The sequence below is a fragment of the Hyperolius riggenbachi genome, chromosome 8, assembly GCF_040937935.1.
Source record: "Hyperolius riggenbachi isolate aHypRig1 chromosome 8, aHypRig1.pri, whole genome shotgun sequence".
NCBI lineage: Eukaryota > Metazoa > Chordata > Amphibia > Anura > Hyperoliidae > Hyperolius > Hyperolius riggenbachi.
Genome location: NC_090653.1, coordinates 19,721,257 through 19,735,020, shown reverse-complemented (window position 1 = coordinate 19,735,020; position 13,764 = coordinate 19,721,257). Strand labels below are relative to the sequence as shown.

At 43.9% G+C, this 13,764-nt stretch overlaps 1 protein-coding gene across 2 annotated transcripts in view; it reads left to right on the top strand.

Annotated features, from left to right (window-relative positions):
- Nucleotides 1-1,173: 1,173 nt before the first annotated feature.
- The window catches only part of LOC137528641 (uncharacterized PE-PGRS family protein PE_PGRS46-like), a 30,557-nt gene continuing 17,966 nt past the window's right edge, over nucleotides 1,174-13,764 (top strand). For both annotated transcript variants that reach the window (XM_068250048.1, XM_068250047.1), the window contains exons 1-3: nucleotides 1,174-1,273; nucleotides 2,563-2,621; nucleotides 7,630-7,677. In XM_068250048.1, coding sequence (XP_068106149.1) covers nucleotides 1,225-1,273; nucleotides 2,563-2,621; nucleotides 7,630-7,677 — 156 coding nt within the window. In that variant the 5' untranslated portion in view covers nucleotides 1,174-1,224. The remainder of the gene's footprint in view (nucleotides 1,274-2,562; nucleotides 2,622-7,629; nucleotides 7,678-13,764) is intronic.

Genomic DNA, 13,764 nt, shown 5'->3' with positions numbered 1-13,764 from the left:
TTTCACTGCACCTGTGTGACTGCACAATTGCATTAGAGCGGCAGTCAGTGCATACCTTTTCACTGCACCTGTGTAACTGCACATTGTATTATACCACCAGCAGTCAGGTTGAAAAAGTGTTCAGTAAGTCACCTTTATCAAAATAAATGAGGCATGTATTCTGGAGGGCTGGACAGTCACTGTTGTACTGTCATTGAGCTACCTCAGCCCGTCCATATGGGCTTAAAAAACCGCCATCGCCTGCACTCTCGCCATGGTACGCACCAGTCCAGCACGACCATCACTACACTAACAGCTGTTTACGGTGCATTACACAGTGAGTTTGGTCTGTCAGTGTGAAGCAGTGCACTACTTACACTAACTGCTGATCCATGTATACACACGCAAGATGTTTTTAAGCACTTTAGGCCTCCAATTTAGCAATGCAGTGTGATTTCTGCCTTTTAGGGATTATAACCCTGCTGTGCGTCAAATCCGTAATTTTCCCTGGGACATTTGGTGTGTATCCCACTCCGCCATGCCCCCCTCAAGGAGTTAGACCCCTTGAAACATCTTTTCCATCACTACTTTTTCGGAAGTTCGAGTTATATGTGTGTGTGTGTGTGTGTGTATGTGTATGTGTATGTATATTTATATATATATATATATATATATATATATATATATATATATATATATATATATATATACACACAGCATTTTAATTCACTTCAAGCTTACTGAAGAGTGGGTCTCTTGCAAGGCTATGATATCTGGATCATATTTATGGTAGTTTAGCATTGCTTTACTTTGTTTTTTTTGGCATTGTGTGACATGGGATACATTGGTGTTGCTCGCTCTCTGAATATATGTGAATAAGCATTATTTATAATAAAACTGCAATGGATACTGGGGACCAATGACCAAGAGGAAAAGGGAACAAAAGCAACAACAGATAAACATTATATAATGTTTACTCTGGGAACAGCAGCACCTGTGTAACTTATTAAGTTATCTTTAAATCTCACATTGAACATGTTTGGCAAGTTTTAATTGTATTCTCAGCTACTGCCAATATATCCTATTTGAAGGCACATTCATTAAAGTAGCCAGTAGCTGGGACATGTTCCAGTGTGGGCAGTGATGTATTGTTTGTCTTATGAGGTCAGTGGCTTAAACTGCTATAAAAGGGGTACTGGGACAGCCTAAGAGACACAACCTGTGTGATTTCCACAACTCTCCACCATGAAGATCGCTATCCTCTTCACTCTCATTGGCCTCAGCCTCTGTCAGGGTATGTATGGATAACATCTCCTGTGTGCTCACTATATGATGATGCTGAGCTTAACCATTTCCGTACCAGCAGTCTCTGCCCCCTTAAAGACCAGAGACTGCTGTTATACTGAGGCTGCGGAAAATGGCGCTTACCGACAAATCTTCATGCAGTCCTGCCACTCTCGCCGGTCACCCCGCTTGCTCATCGCCACAGGCAGCTTTCTCTGCCGTTGCTATGATGGCAGAGTGCTGTGCATCGGTCAGGACTCAGGAGCCGCTTTCATTGTCTCCTAACCCTGTCAATCAATGTGATTGGCTTACAGTAATGACAGGACCAGGAGCCAATGAAAACAGATCCTGACCGGCACACAGCAGAGCGAGTGATCTGTGGTGGGGAGACAGTGGCACAATCGGCGGGAGCAGGGTCAGACTGCGCCACAGTAGTACAGTTTTTTCCTTCGGTAGGCCCCGCCTCCAGGTCTCTGGTGCCCCCCTCCTTGTCTGACAGAGCTCCAATTGCTGTCTGCAGCACAAAAATTCACTTCTCAGTGCTGTAATCACTGAGAGCAGTGGCATAGCTAAGGAGCAGTAGGCCTCGGTGCAAATTTTACAATGGGGCCCCCCGAGCACTCTATACATAACAATTGATACGACGCACCAAAACCTGCCAATGGCAACTACAGTGTCAGAGGTGCAAGAAGGGGATGGGGAGCAGCTTGTTAATGATTACCACTGTTCAAAGTATCTATAGAAGTGATTATTATGAGCACAGGACCAATAGAGAGGTAATACTGTAGTTGAGGGAGGGCCCTTCGGAGCCCCTTTGGCCCAAGGGCCCCGATGTGGTTGCAAACTCTGCATCCTCTGCGGTCGCAACCTCTGCAAAGTAGGACATTACTTTATATTGAGGGAGGGGACTCTATGCAAAGTTTTGCTGGGCAGCAGTGTCTCTGAATTACAATGCTGCTAAGATCATGTACATTTGGCCCTGCCCATAATACATCATGACCACGCCCACCTTCCGGTGCATGGTCACGCCCTTTTTTCACCGCAATCATGGGATGAGTGGGCCCCAGGTTGAAATTTCTTTGGTGGGCCCCCAGTGTCCCAGTCCGACCCTGGGCGGGAGTGGTGAAAAAACGCGCATAGAAGGTTTTTGAAATCAATGTCCTGTGAGATCCGCACTGCCACATGCAGGATGTAGATTTCAACTGCGTCTGTCCAGGAATGGTTAACTAATCCACACTATGCTGCATGTTAATGCTTATACATGTGTATACTGAACATAGCTTTTGTTTCTCCTTTTAGATGAGTCTCAATCCAAACCGTCATGCCCACAAGATGACTGCCTTAAAAAGATTAAGCAGGTAATGTTTTAATACACATTGTTGATACATTTTTATGGGTTCTTTTGGAAAAATAATTGTGTTGTTGCTGTTGATGTCAGAAACTGACCGGCGTTAGAGAGTCTGTGCTGCTGGACTGCTTTGGTGGGGCTCTTGCTTGCTTGGACTAAAGGCCTCGTTTCAGCACAGATTATAAACATATTGGGTAAAATGCCTTTATTTGGCAGGGATAGAACTTTTATGTCAGAACTGTGGTGCTTCCTTTGTTACGTGAATTTTGCTTATACCGTATATACTCGCATGCAAGCCGAATTTTTGACCCCCAAAAAGTGGCCCAAAAGTGGGGGTCTCGGCTTGCATGCGAGTCACTTATTTTTTGTGCCCATGTCCTGTTTCACCAGCTGATCGGACCGAAGGAGAGCGGGCAGCTGAGAGACCGGATGTGGAGGGCGGAGAGTCTGCAGCGAGCAGGAGCGATGGATGACCACACAGCAGAGTAGAAACATCAGGAGCGCTCTTCCGTGTTCATAATCTCGCGCTTCCTGCTGTGTCTGCACCTTGTAAACCGATTGGCTATTACCAGCTATTACCAGCCAATGGGTTTACAAGGTGCAGACACAGCAGGAAGCGCGAGATTATGAACACGGAAGAGCGCTCCTGTTGTGTTTCTAGTCTGTGCAGTCATGACATCCATCGCTCCTGCTCGCCGCGGACATCCAGCGGCTGCAGCAATACTCTCCGCCCTCCGCATCCGCTCTCTCAGCTGCCCGCTCTCCTTCGGCCCGATCACCTGGTGAAACATCGCTGCAGGCATGGTTTTCTGGGTGGCTGCGGCGGTCTCACACACACACATCAGCGCACAGCGGCAAAGCAGGTATCCGGCAGAGTTCTGCCCCTGACAGTCTTCACTGCTCACTTTACGCTGGCATCTCTCTAAGTATTGGAACTTAGTAATATATCATTAGCTGCACTTTATGGATATAGGATTCTCCCTCATTGCTTATCTAATTGCACATTGTATATAGCAGTTTTGTACAATTATATGCAGCATGATACACATGCTTTTTATATGCTCCCACTCACTGTATTGTATTTATATTTTACTGTTGGTGGATATATTTTTGTACTTTGTTTACACTGTCTTTGGCCACTATTTATGTGAGATGTGATGTTATCCTACTACGCTTATCAGACCTAGAGGCTGCAGACCTCTGCCTTTGAATTAGTATATTGTAAATGTGGATCTCATTTTCTCCATTCATTGCTGATGCTCTACTCCCCCCAGGGCTTCGGCTTACATGAGGGTCAATCATTTTTTCATGTTTTTTTAGGTAAAAGTTGGGGGGGTCGGCTTACATGCGGGTCGGCTTGCATGCGAGTATATACGGTAATCATTTTGATTTGTGGCCTGAATATTAAATATTTAGTAATCTCATCATAACCTCCAATATATATTTGTCACCATGAAGCAAAACAGTTTTGTTAAACAATGGATTATCAGAATATAAACTGCATTGGTTCCCATAAATGTTCTTATAAATTGTCTTACCTGATTCATATAAAGCACTATGAGACCCGCACAGCAAAAATAATAGTGAAGCTAAGTTAATCAGGAACATCTAATTTGGATATTTTATTCATATGTTTTTTGCTTGAAAAGTACTAAAATATCATTGTATAAATAATCTTCTGAAATAAGGTGAGATAAATTGATAATTATGAAATGATCATGGTAAATGTTAAAGTGAGATAATTCTTGTGAATACGCCCCATAGTGCTGCCCAGGATGTACAAATTAAGGTAACATTGCAGCCAATACGTTTATTCATTAAATTTACAACATATAAAAGCACAATAGGAGAAAGAGGAGCCCAGGGATGTGTAAAACTAGGTTAAAAACACTTAAAATCGAAAAAGAGGGAGGTGGCTTACCGTAATAATGACAGGCACATATGTCAGTAAAATTTATTAAAACAGGCAATGCATTTCGTGGGTCTGAGCCCACTTCCTCAGGCCACTACAGTGCCAAAGGACTCACAGAGTGTTGAGCACCTCCCCTTTTTTCAATTTTAAGTGTTTTTAACCTAGTTTTACACATCCCAGCATGTCTCATTCTTCTATTGTGCTGTTTACACACCCCAAACTTCTAGCTTGGAAGGGTACTTCCAAACCCCACATGCTGTTCACCAGTATGGAGGCTAGCAAGTGTTTTTTCTTCAAGAGAGCGATCACATCTAGTCCCGTCTGACACCCCGAGTGGAGTCGGGTTTAAAATCTCCACCTGCTATAAGTGGTTGGTTGCCCCTGGTTTCATATCATCTGATTCCTACATATTGCACTATCTCGGCTCCCATTGTCCCAGTGTTCTTTTTCAAGGTCCGAGGACACCCCATACTTTTACACAACAAATAAAAATCCTTCCACTCTTCCAGTAGGTTTAGAAGGCTGGTGTCAGCACTAAACATTATCCATCTTTACAAAAAGCATAAGAATAAAATGTATATTTATAAACAATTATTGTTGTAAACAACCTGACTTAGATGTTGCCAACACTACCCATCATAAATACATTAGCAGATATTTGCAATATATCAGTACAACATTATCATATCCAGTCACACTAATCTGTATCTCATAAAATGCCATATTTTTGGACCATAAGACGCACCTAAGGACAAAAAAAGGGAAAAATACTAAACCTGGTGCGTCAATGGTGCAGTGGTGTCTTGTGGATCTCCCCCCTCTTTCACCGCCAATTATTATGCCCCTATGTCCTCCTTTGTCACTCTAGTGCTGTTTGCCCCCCTTAAGCATTCCTTGTACCTCTTGCATCCTTCTGTTTCCTCCTCTGCCCCTTCTGTCCTCCTCTGTTCCCCTTGTGTCATCCACTCTTTCCCTCTTGTGTTCTCCTTTACCCCCCTTGTGTCATCCTCTGTCGCTCATGTCCCGATGTCCTCCTCTGTCCTCCTTGCGTACTCCCCTGTCCCCATGTGTCCCCTTGTGTTCTCATCTATTGGTGCAGGGATGAGACTCTACCTCCAAGATTTCCATCCCTCTGTCTACACATAGGTGCAGCACTGAGACTCTGCCCTCTAAGATGAAGAGTATGTGCAGCTGGAGCATTAGGTTCACATACTTTACCCCTCCATCTACATTACCTTTATGATACTGCATGCATATGTACGCAGTGAGGTATAATGCCTGCATGTCATGAAGATAGCGATACCGCTGCGGGGGAGCCATGGAAATAATAGGATGTCTGGTGGAAAGAAGATGCACGGCGTGCTGTCTGGACAGGTAATGTATGTGACCCTAACGCTTCCACTGCACATTAACCCCGGTGGCAGCAGAGTATCATCCTTGCACCCATGGGAAGCCAAAGGGTGGCTTTGTCCTACAATGTCCATACATACTACAGCCACAGCTCCCATCATTAGGAAGTAGCTGAGGAGACATTCCCCAATCAGGCAGAGGGCGCTGGCCCCAACTACCAATAACAAGGGTATCTACTCCTTTCTTCTTCGCTAACAGATGCCCGATGGTCTCAAGGGTGGGATGAAGCATAATCATTGGGACCAATCAGCGCAGTAGCAGGAAGTGCAGTGAATGGCCCCAATGATGGAGCTTTGCCCCGCCATTGAGAGCGTCGGTGCCTATTAGCAAAGGAGCAAACAGCAGTGAGCCTTGTGATTGGCGGTTAGGCCCAGCGCCCTCTTCCTGTTTGGTGCATGTGTCCGCAGCAACTTCCTATTGATGGGAGCAACAGCTGTTGCATGTATGGACACTGGAGGACGCAGGTGATGGAGGAGGAGAACACTGGGGCTTCCTCAATCTTGAACTGCTGTCCTCAGTCATCCTGACCTCATGCCGGGTGTCCAGTGGTCAGAAGCCTTGCATTCAGACTATAAGAAGCACTGACTTCTCCCCCCTTTTGTGGGAGAAAAGGTGCATCTTATAGTCCGAAAAATATAGTAGGTTAAAGCTATTACATAATAGGGGCAGCTTGATTTAATAGGAAATATGTGTGTTCAGGAGGAAGATGTGAGATAGAAACCGTGACACAACTATTTTGATAGGGAAATCAGTAATGGGATAAAGTAGACTGGGCAAAGTGTACTAAAACAGGTGCAAAGCAACCTGGAAGTAAAATGGAGTGCTGCCTAAGAGAAACCAGTTAGAAAATGTATTTTTTTCTACCCCAGAAAGGAGATTGGTTGCTTTTAGCAGCTGCTTGACTTTTGCTTGTATTTTCCTTGCACCACTTTAGATAAATCTTCCCCACTGCATCACATTACCTCTAATTCTCCTCCTCCATCAGTTCATGCTGCCTGCTCAGTGCTGCTCCTCTATGATCCGGTAGGGATCTACGATGGGGCAGCACGTGTGGGAACATAGCAGCCATGACAGCTGGCTCCAATGACAATGTTCCATCTTCCATCACTTCACACTGCTTGTCTCCCGTGCACAGCTCTTATCACTGGGGCATTGGACAGCACTGCTAATCTCCTCCTCCTGGAGGAGCAGGAGCTGGAGGATAGATTTAAAAATAAAAATCAGTCTTGTATGATCTATAACATAGATTTAATCGACAGAGATCAAATTAGACAACATAGTAACTTTGCATTAGAACAATCCATGTGAACAACAAGAACATCATTATCACTAGACAATGCCAGATAGCCAGAAAATGAAGCTATGATCATCAATCTTGTGAATTATTAATTTTCATTAAGCCTGTACTAATCTGCTCTATCTAAAAGATTGGTCAACTGATGTTATTGTTCTGTGTATGGCCTCCATTATGCTTGGTGCTGTTGTGGAGCAACAAATACTAAACTTGTAAAGTCACCTAATATTGACATGTTTGGTGAAAATCCTCTACATCCAGAACATGGACAGAATATGTTTTGGAAAGCTTAGGAGCTGATACTTTGTCAGATAAATGGGTACAGCAGGAGTGGAGGTCAGTATTCTTGTGTCTTGTCTTCTGATTTATTTACTTTTACATACGTGATACATTTTATTTCAGGCATCTAATGAGAAACTAAGTGAACTGGCAAAGTCTAAACTTTGCGATGTAAGTATTTTTCCTTTAGTGAATAAGTGCTAGTTCATTGAAGGTCCTAAAGTATATATGAAAATGATGTATTCTGCACCAATAAAATATTATGCTAAAAATCATTAGCCAGATCAGTAGTCACTGGAATTACATCAGTAAAAAAAATATATATATATATTAAACCTCCTGGCGGTTTGCAAAAAATCCGCCAGGGGGCAGCAAATGCGTTTTAAAAAAAAAACATTTTTCTTTTTCATGTGGCGAGACAAAGTCTCGCTACATGACAGTCGCTGCTCAGTGGCATCCCCCCAGCCCCTCCAATCGCCGGAGGCGATCGGAGATCAGGAGATCCCGTTCAAAGAACGGGATCTCCTGGAGGGCTTCCCCCGTCGTCATCGACGTCGTGACGTCAAGGGGGACTCCGATCCACCCCACAGCGCTGCCTGGCACTGATTGGCCAGGCAGCGCACGGGGTCTGAGGGGTGGGGGGGCGGCTAAGGCGTGACGGATAGCGGCGGATCGGCGGGTAGCGGCGGCGATCGGGCACTGCACTGCTAGCAAAGCTGCTAGCAAAGTGCTAGCTGCGTGCAGCAAAAAAAAAAATTATGCAAATCGGCCCAGCGGGGCCTGAGCGGTGCCTCCCGGCGGCATAGCCCGAGCTCAGCACGGGCTTACCGCCAGGGAGGTTAATAGTGGTATTACATAAATACATACAATAGGCATAATTCAGTCCAGAAGAGTCTCACTTACTGTCACCTATTGTACAGAGAGGACTCGTCTATGCTACTGTAACTGTCATAGGCAAACATGGGGCGTGGGGGGGGATTACAGCTGCCCACAATCCCCCCTCAGACCAGGGCCAGTGCAGTGTCTGGGCACAGGCACAAGCTGAGACAGCAGAAGATCTGCAGGCATCCTGCAGCTCGCAGTACTGCCCCCTTTCTTTCCCTGCTACAGTTTACTTTGGATGGAGCAGCAGCATGCATACTAAAGATGGGCCGAAGTATTCGCCAGGTAAATTTTCTGTAGCAAATATTGCGTATTTGCTTTATTCTCCTCAGGTGAATATTTGGTGGATTCTCATTCGCCCCGATACATCATCATTGAACTAGCAACAAAGAAAAGGGCAACTGTGTAGAGGATTCAGAAAACCACTATGCAACACATAGCAGCTTCAATATATAGAAACTCCTTTATTCAGGACTTTAAAAACTCAATAAAAAACATTTCAAATCTCACAAAGACACCGGTGGGGGGGGTATGGGGCTGACACAGCATTGTCATGTAATACAAGGATTCTCCATATATAATAATTTGGCAATTCAAAAAAATAGCATGGGCATACATACCAGTCCACTAATGCTACAATAAGCAAAGACAAATATTCTCAAAAATATGTATGATCTAAAACAGCAGCTCCTGGAAACAGCACTCATACACATGGATGCAAAATGACCTCCATGAAATGTACAATGTGAAAACAAACGCTAGTTCCTCTAAGAGGGGCACCGAGAGGGTTCTGCACTGGTCTCAGCTATCAAACGGGTAATCTTCCTCCTTGATCTTTCTATCTTTCTAGAGCTGGAACTAGCATTTGTTTTCACACTGTATATTTTCATGGAGGTCATTTTGCATCCTTGTATATGAGTGCCGTTTACAGGAGCTGCTGTTTTTGATCATGCACACATCACTCTTTTGTGGCCAGGACCAGTCTTTGTAGGTATTAAAATTTGCCTGCCCATTGAAGTCTATGGAGATTCACCGGATTCTGCTATTTGCGAATTTTTGCGGAAATTCACATTCAAAATTCGCAAACCCAAAATGTGATATTCGGCACATCCCTAGTGTATACAGAACATGGAACATCTCTGGGGAACTTAAAAGAGTCAGGTATGAACACAGTCCTGTACCCAGCTGTGCGAATGCTTCACTTTCACCTTCATTACCTATGCCGGCTGTCCTCATTATAATCTGTACCCAAACTGCTCCTGATCGATCCCATTGTCGATTGGGAGCAGATCGGACATTAAGGAAATAATTGTCAGATCCTGTCGAAAAGGAAATGGCATTATGTGTACCCAGCATGATGTCCTACCATATTATTATACTGTATTGTGCTTGTCTGAGAAAGACATTTCAGGATTCCCCCCCCACCCTCTTGAAAATCCTGGGTTTGCCCCTGTATCTAGTGTTGGTGTTTCAACTTAGCATATGGAAATCGGAACATTCAAATAGTGGTGCTCATCCAATATTCGGGTATCTGAACTACCCCGATAATCCAAATTTTTTCCACTATCCGCACTTTGAATTGGAATTCGGATAACTTTGTAAATCCGAAGAGCACTATCCGAGTAAACTTGGATTTCCATTTGAAATGCGAAATCCGGGTGCAGAGTTAGTTAGGATATCCGAGTATTATTATTATTATTATTTATTGTATTTATAAAGCGCCAACATATTACGCAGTGCTGCACAATAGATAAATGGGTTAACATACAGGTAGAACATGCGGAAACTCACAACAAAACAAGATCCTGCAAATGATTTGATAACAATACAGTGTCATAGGTCAAAATAGATACTGTTCGAGTCTACAAGAGGGGTGGTTGTGAGTAAGATTGCATAATCAAGCTGGATACGTTAGGGAGGAGGGCCCTGCCGGAGGCTTACAATCTAAAGGGTGGGGTGGAGACAACAGGTGCGTCTTTTGAGAGGGGGTCTAACAGAACATATTATGGTGCTGGTGTAGGGGGGTATGCGAGCGTGAAGAGGTGAGTCTTGAGAGCTTGTTTGAAGGTATTAAAGTCTTCAATGGCAAAATTCATTTCAGAGGCATCCAGGCACAGAGAGAGAGAGTGAGAGAGAGAGAGAGAGAGAGAGAGAGAGAGAGGTTTTTTACCTTCAAAAAAATGTTTTTGAAGCATTTTAAAAGCCACTTCCAGTTTTCTATCTGGATATCCGTAACCGACCGGATATTGTGTTCGGATATCTGATTCTGCTCGGATACCCAAAAGTTCAGAATCGGATATCCGATTCGGATCTGGATATCTGAGTATCCGGATCCGAATTCAATTCCGATTTTGAAAAGGGGTATCCGAGCAACACTGCATTCAAATACTGCTGATCACCACACTTCAGTATAATTTCAGTATCAAACAAAAAAGTTGGGCCAACACTTCTGTGAACCAGGACACAGCATGCAAGATCTAAAAGTACTTGTTCTTAAGGGTAACTTCAAAAATGATCAATCAAGAAAAGTTTCTGAGTACAAATTTATGAAAATGTTCAAGACATTAACAGAAGGTTTAAATTGTGGAACAGGATTCATGACACCTTATGTAACATGATTGATTTGGCTTTATGATCTTCAGAAACCTGCTGGATTTCATGTATGGTTGCACTAACTCACTGGCTCCAGCCTGCTGATCACCTGACACCTAACGGATAAACAGTAACCAGCACAACTGTCATCTTCGTGTTTACCATTTATCTGCATCAGTGTTTTACTTCAGCCAACATCTGGAAATATGCCTGAAGAAGGGGACTAGATCCCAGAAAGCTTGCATCATTTAACTCTATTAGTTAGCCATTAAAAGGTATTATTTCTTACAAAACGTTGTTTTTTTTCTACTTATATAGTATCAAACAAACCAACAGAGTCAGGGACGGTGTGTTTCACATGACCAAAAATACTTACAAGAGGTGTCTTCAAACAGGTATCAAAATGTATTGAAAATACGTCATAGGTAACCGCATAAAAAAACAAACCTATCCCCCCTTAAAAACGATACACGGCCGTGTATTTCACAAGTCAGCTGACCTTACACACTTACATTCACACACCTAGCTAACAACAATAGCAACTAAGAACTAACTGTGAAGTATGTGATTGCCACCACAAAAAAATATATCACAGAGATCAAGGTGTCAAGGATATTTCCTTATACTGTTAGTTGGGCTAAAGTATGTCTGTTCCAATTAGTGCATTGCCTGCACATCACAGATCCTGCAACAATTGTTAAGCTAGATGTGTGTAGCTATTGTTGTTAGCTAGGTGTGTGAATGTAAGTGTGTAAAGTCAGCTGACTTGTGAAATACATGGCCGTGTATCATTTTTAAGGGAGGATAGAGTTTTTTTTATGTGGGTACCTATGACATATTTTCAATACATTTTGATACCTGTTTGAAGAGACCTCTTGCAAGTATTTTTGGTCTAGTGTTCCCTGTGGCAGGAGGTGGCCCTCCCAAATTGGTTATTCTTTTGAGGTTTACAGAAACATAATATGCCCTAGTGCTTCCCAATACTTTTTCATGCCGTGTTTCACATGATTCGATGTTTCCTAGATGGAGGAGGAATCAGATTCACCTGAAACGCACCATAAAGTGCAAGTGAGTGAACTCCCTGTGATTCTGTCCACTTGTCCGGTACTGAAATGGTACTGAAGGGTGTTGGTCAGCAATGTTCGGATGCTTTGATTTCAGTATGTTGAAGTGGAAGACCAAGACTAAGGACCTTGTCCACTAGGTAATGCAATCATAAGCAAAGTCGGTCTGCACTGTGATCCCGGTACCTTCAGTTTTCACTACTGTGATTGTGTTGCGATCCGTACGGTATAAGAGTGACACCGGAATGAAAATGTGCAGCCGGTTGATTGCAATTTGGATAAAAATGAATTGTGCTAGTAGAAAAACAGTGCCACAAAATTTACATGTTTTTTCGCTGTACTGTTGCCCTTACTGTAACACTAGCTAGTAGTCACTCATGATCCAGCTGTGATTCCTTAAAGGACTACTGTAGGGGGGTCGGGGGGAAAATGAGTTGAACTTACCCAGGGCTTCTAATGGTCCCCCCAAAATATCCTGTGCCCGTGTAGCCACTCACCGATGGAATTTAAGACTTTAAAGTCGGAAAATCACTGTGCCTGCGCAACCGCGCCTTCCCGCCTGCTGACGTCACCAGGAGTGTATTGCAAAGGCCCAGTATGGTCTGTGTCTGCGCAGTACGCTCCTGGTGACATCAGAGGGAGCAAGGACACCGCTGTGCAGGCACAGTGGTTTTCCGACTTTAAAGTCTGAAATTCCAGAAGTGAACCGGAGGTGGAGTCCGGTGCATCGGTGAGTGGCTGCACAGGCACAGCATGTCTGCAGGGGACCATTAGAAGTTCAACCCATTTTCCCCCCGACCCCCCTACAGTAGTCCTTTAAGAACAACTTTTATATCTGGATACATTCTAACTACAACATCTCTAGGAGGTCCTTGGCCTAATCTTCCTCTCAATTAGTTTCAATCAGCAACCAGATAAGACTTTCAAGGATGGACAGAAAGCTGAAATTTCTTGTCTTTAGCCACAGTAACAGCAAATAATATCTGCCCTCTTTTAGTAGTTGTCACTGACTACGACGCAACACAATCACAGTAGTGAAAACTAAAGGTACCGGGATCACAGTTTGGTGTGTCAGTGTGAAGCAGTACCTTAATTACACTACCTGATTGATGTATACACATGCAAGATGTTTTAAAGCACTTTAGGCCTGTCATTTAGCATTCAATATGATTTCTGCCCTTAAAACGCTGCTTTGCGTCAAATCCAGATTTTTCCCGGGGACTTTTGGCGTGTATCCCACTCCGCCATGCCCCCCTCCAGGTGTTAGACCCCTTGAAACATCTTTTCCATCACTTTTGTGGCCAGCATAAATTTTTTTTTTCAAAGTTCGCATCCCCATTGAAGTCTATTGCGGTTTCGTGAACTTTAACGCGACCCGAACCTTCCGTGAAAGTTCGCGAACCTAAAATCGGAGGTTCGGCCCAACTCTAGTTGTCAGAAGACTGTCCAGATGCTCCAATCCTACCATGCTGTAGGCCACCTTGACCAATAATCTAGAATGTGTACGTGAGCTGCCGATCCTCCCTGATGGGTTGGCAAGAGATTAGGCATTAATCTTTGCAATGTATAAAGCCAAACTGATAGATAAGCTTAAAACATTTAAGGTCCGTACACACGTCGGACTGGAGGCAACGACGGGTCCGTCGTCACCTCCCGCTGGGTGGGCGTTCTAACGACAGTCCGGCATGTGTACGCACTGTCAGCGGACTGATACGGCTGC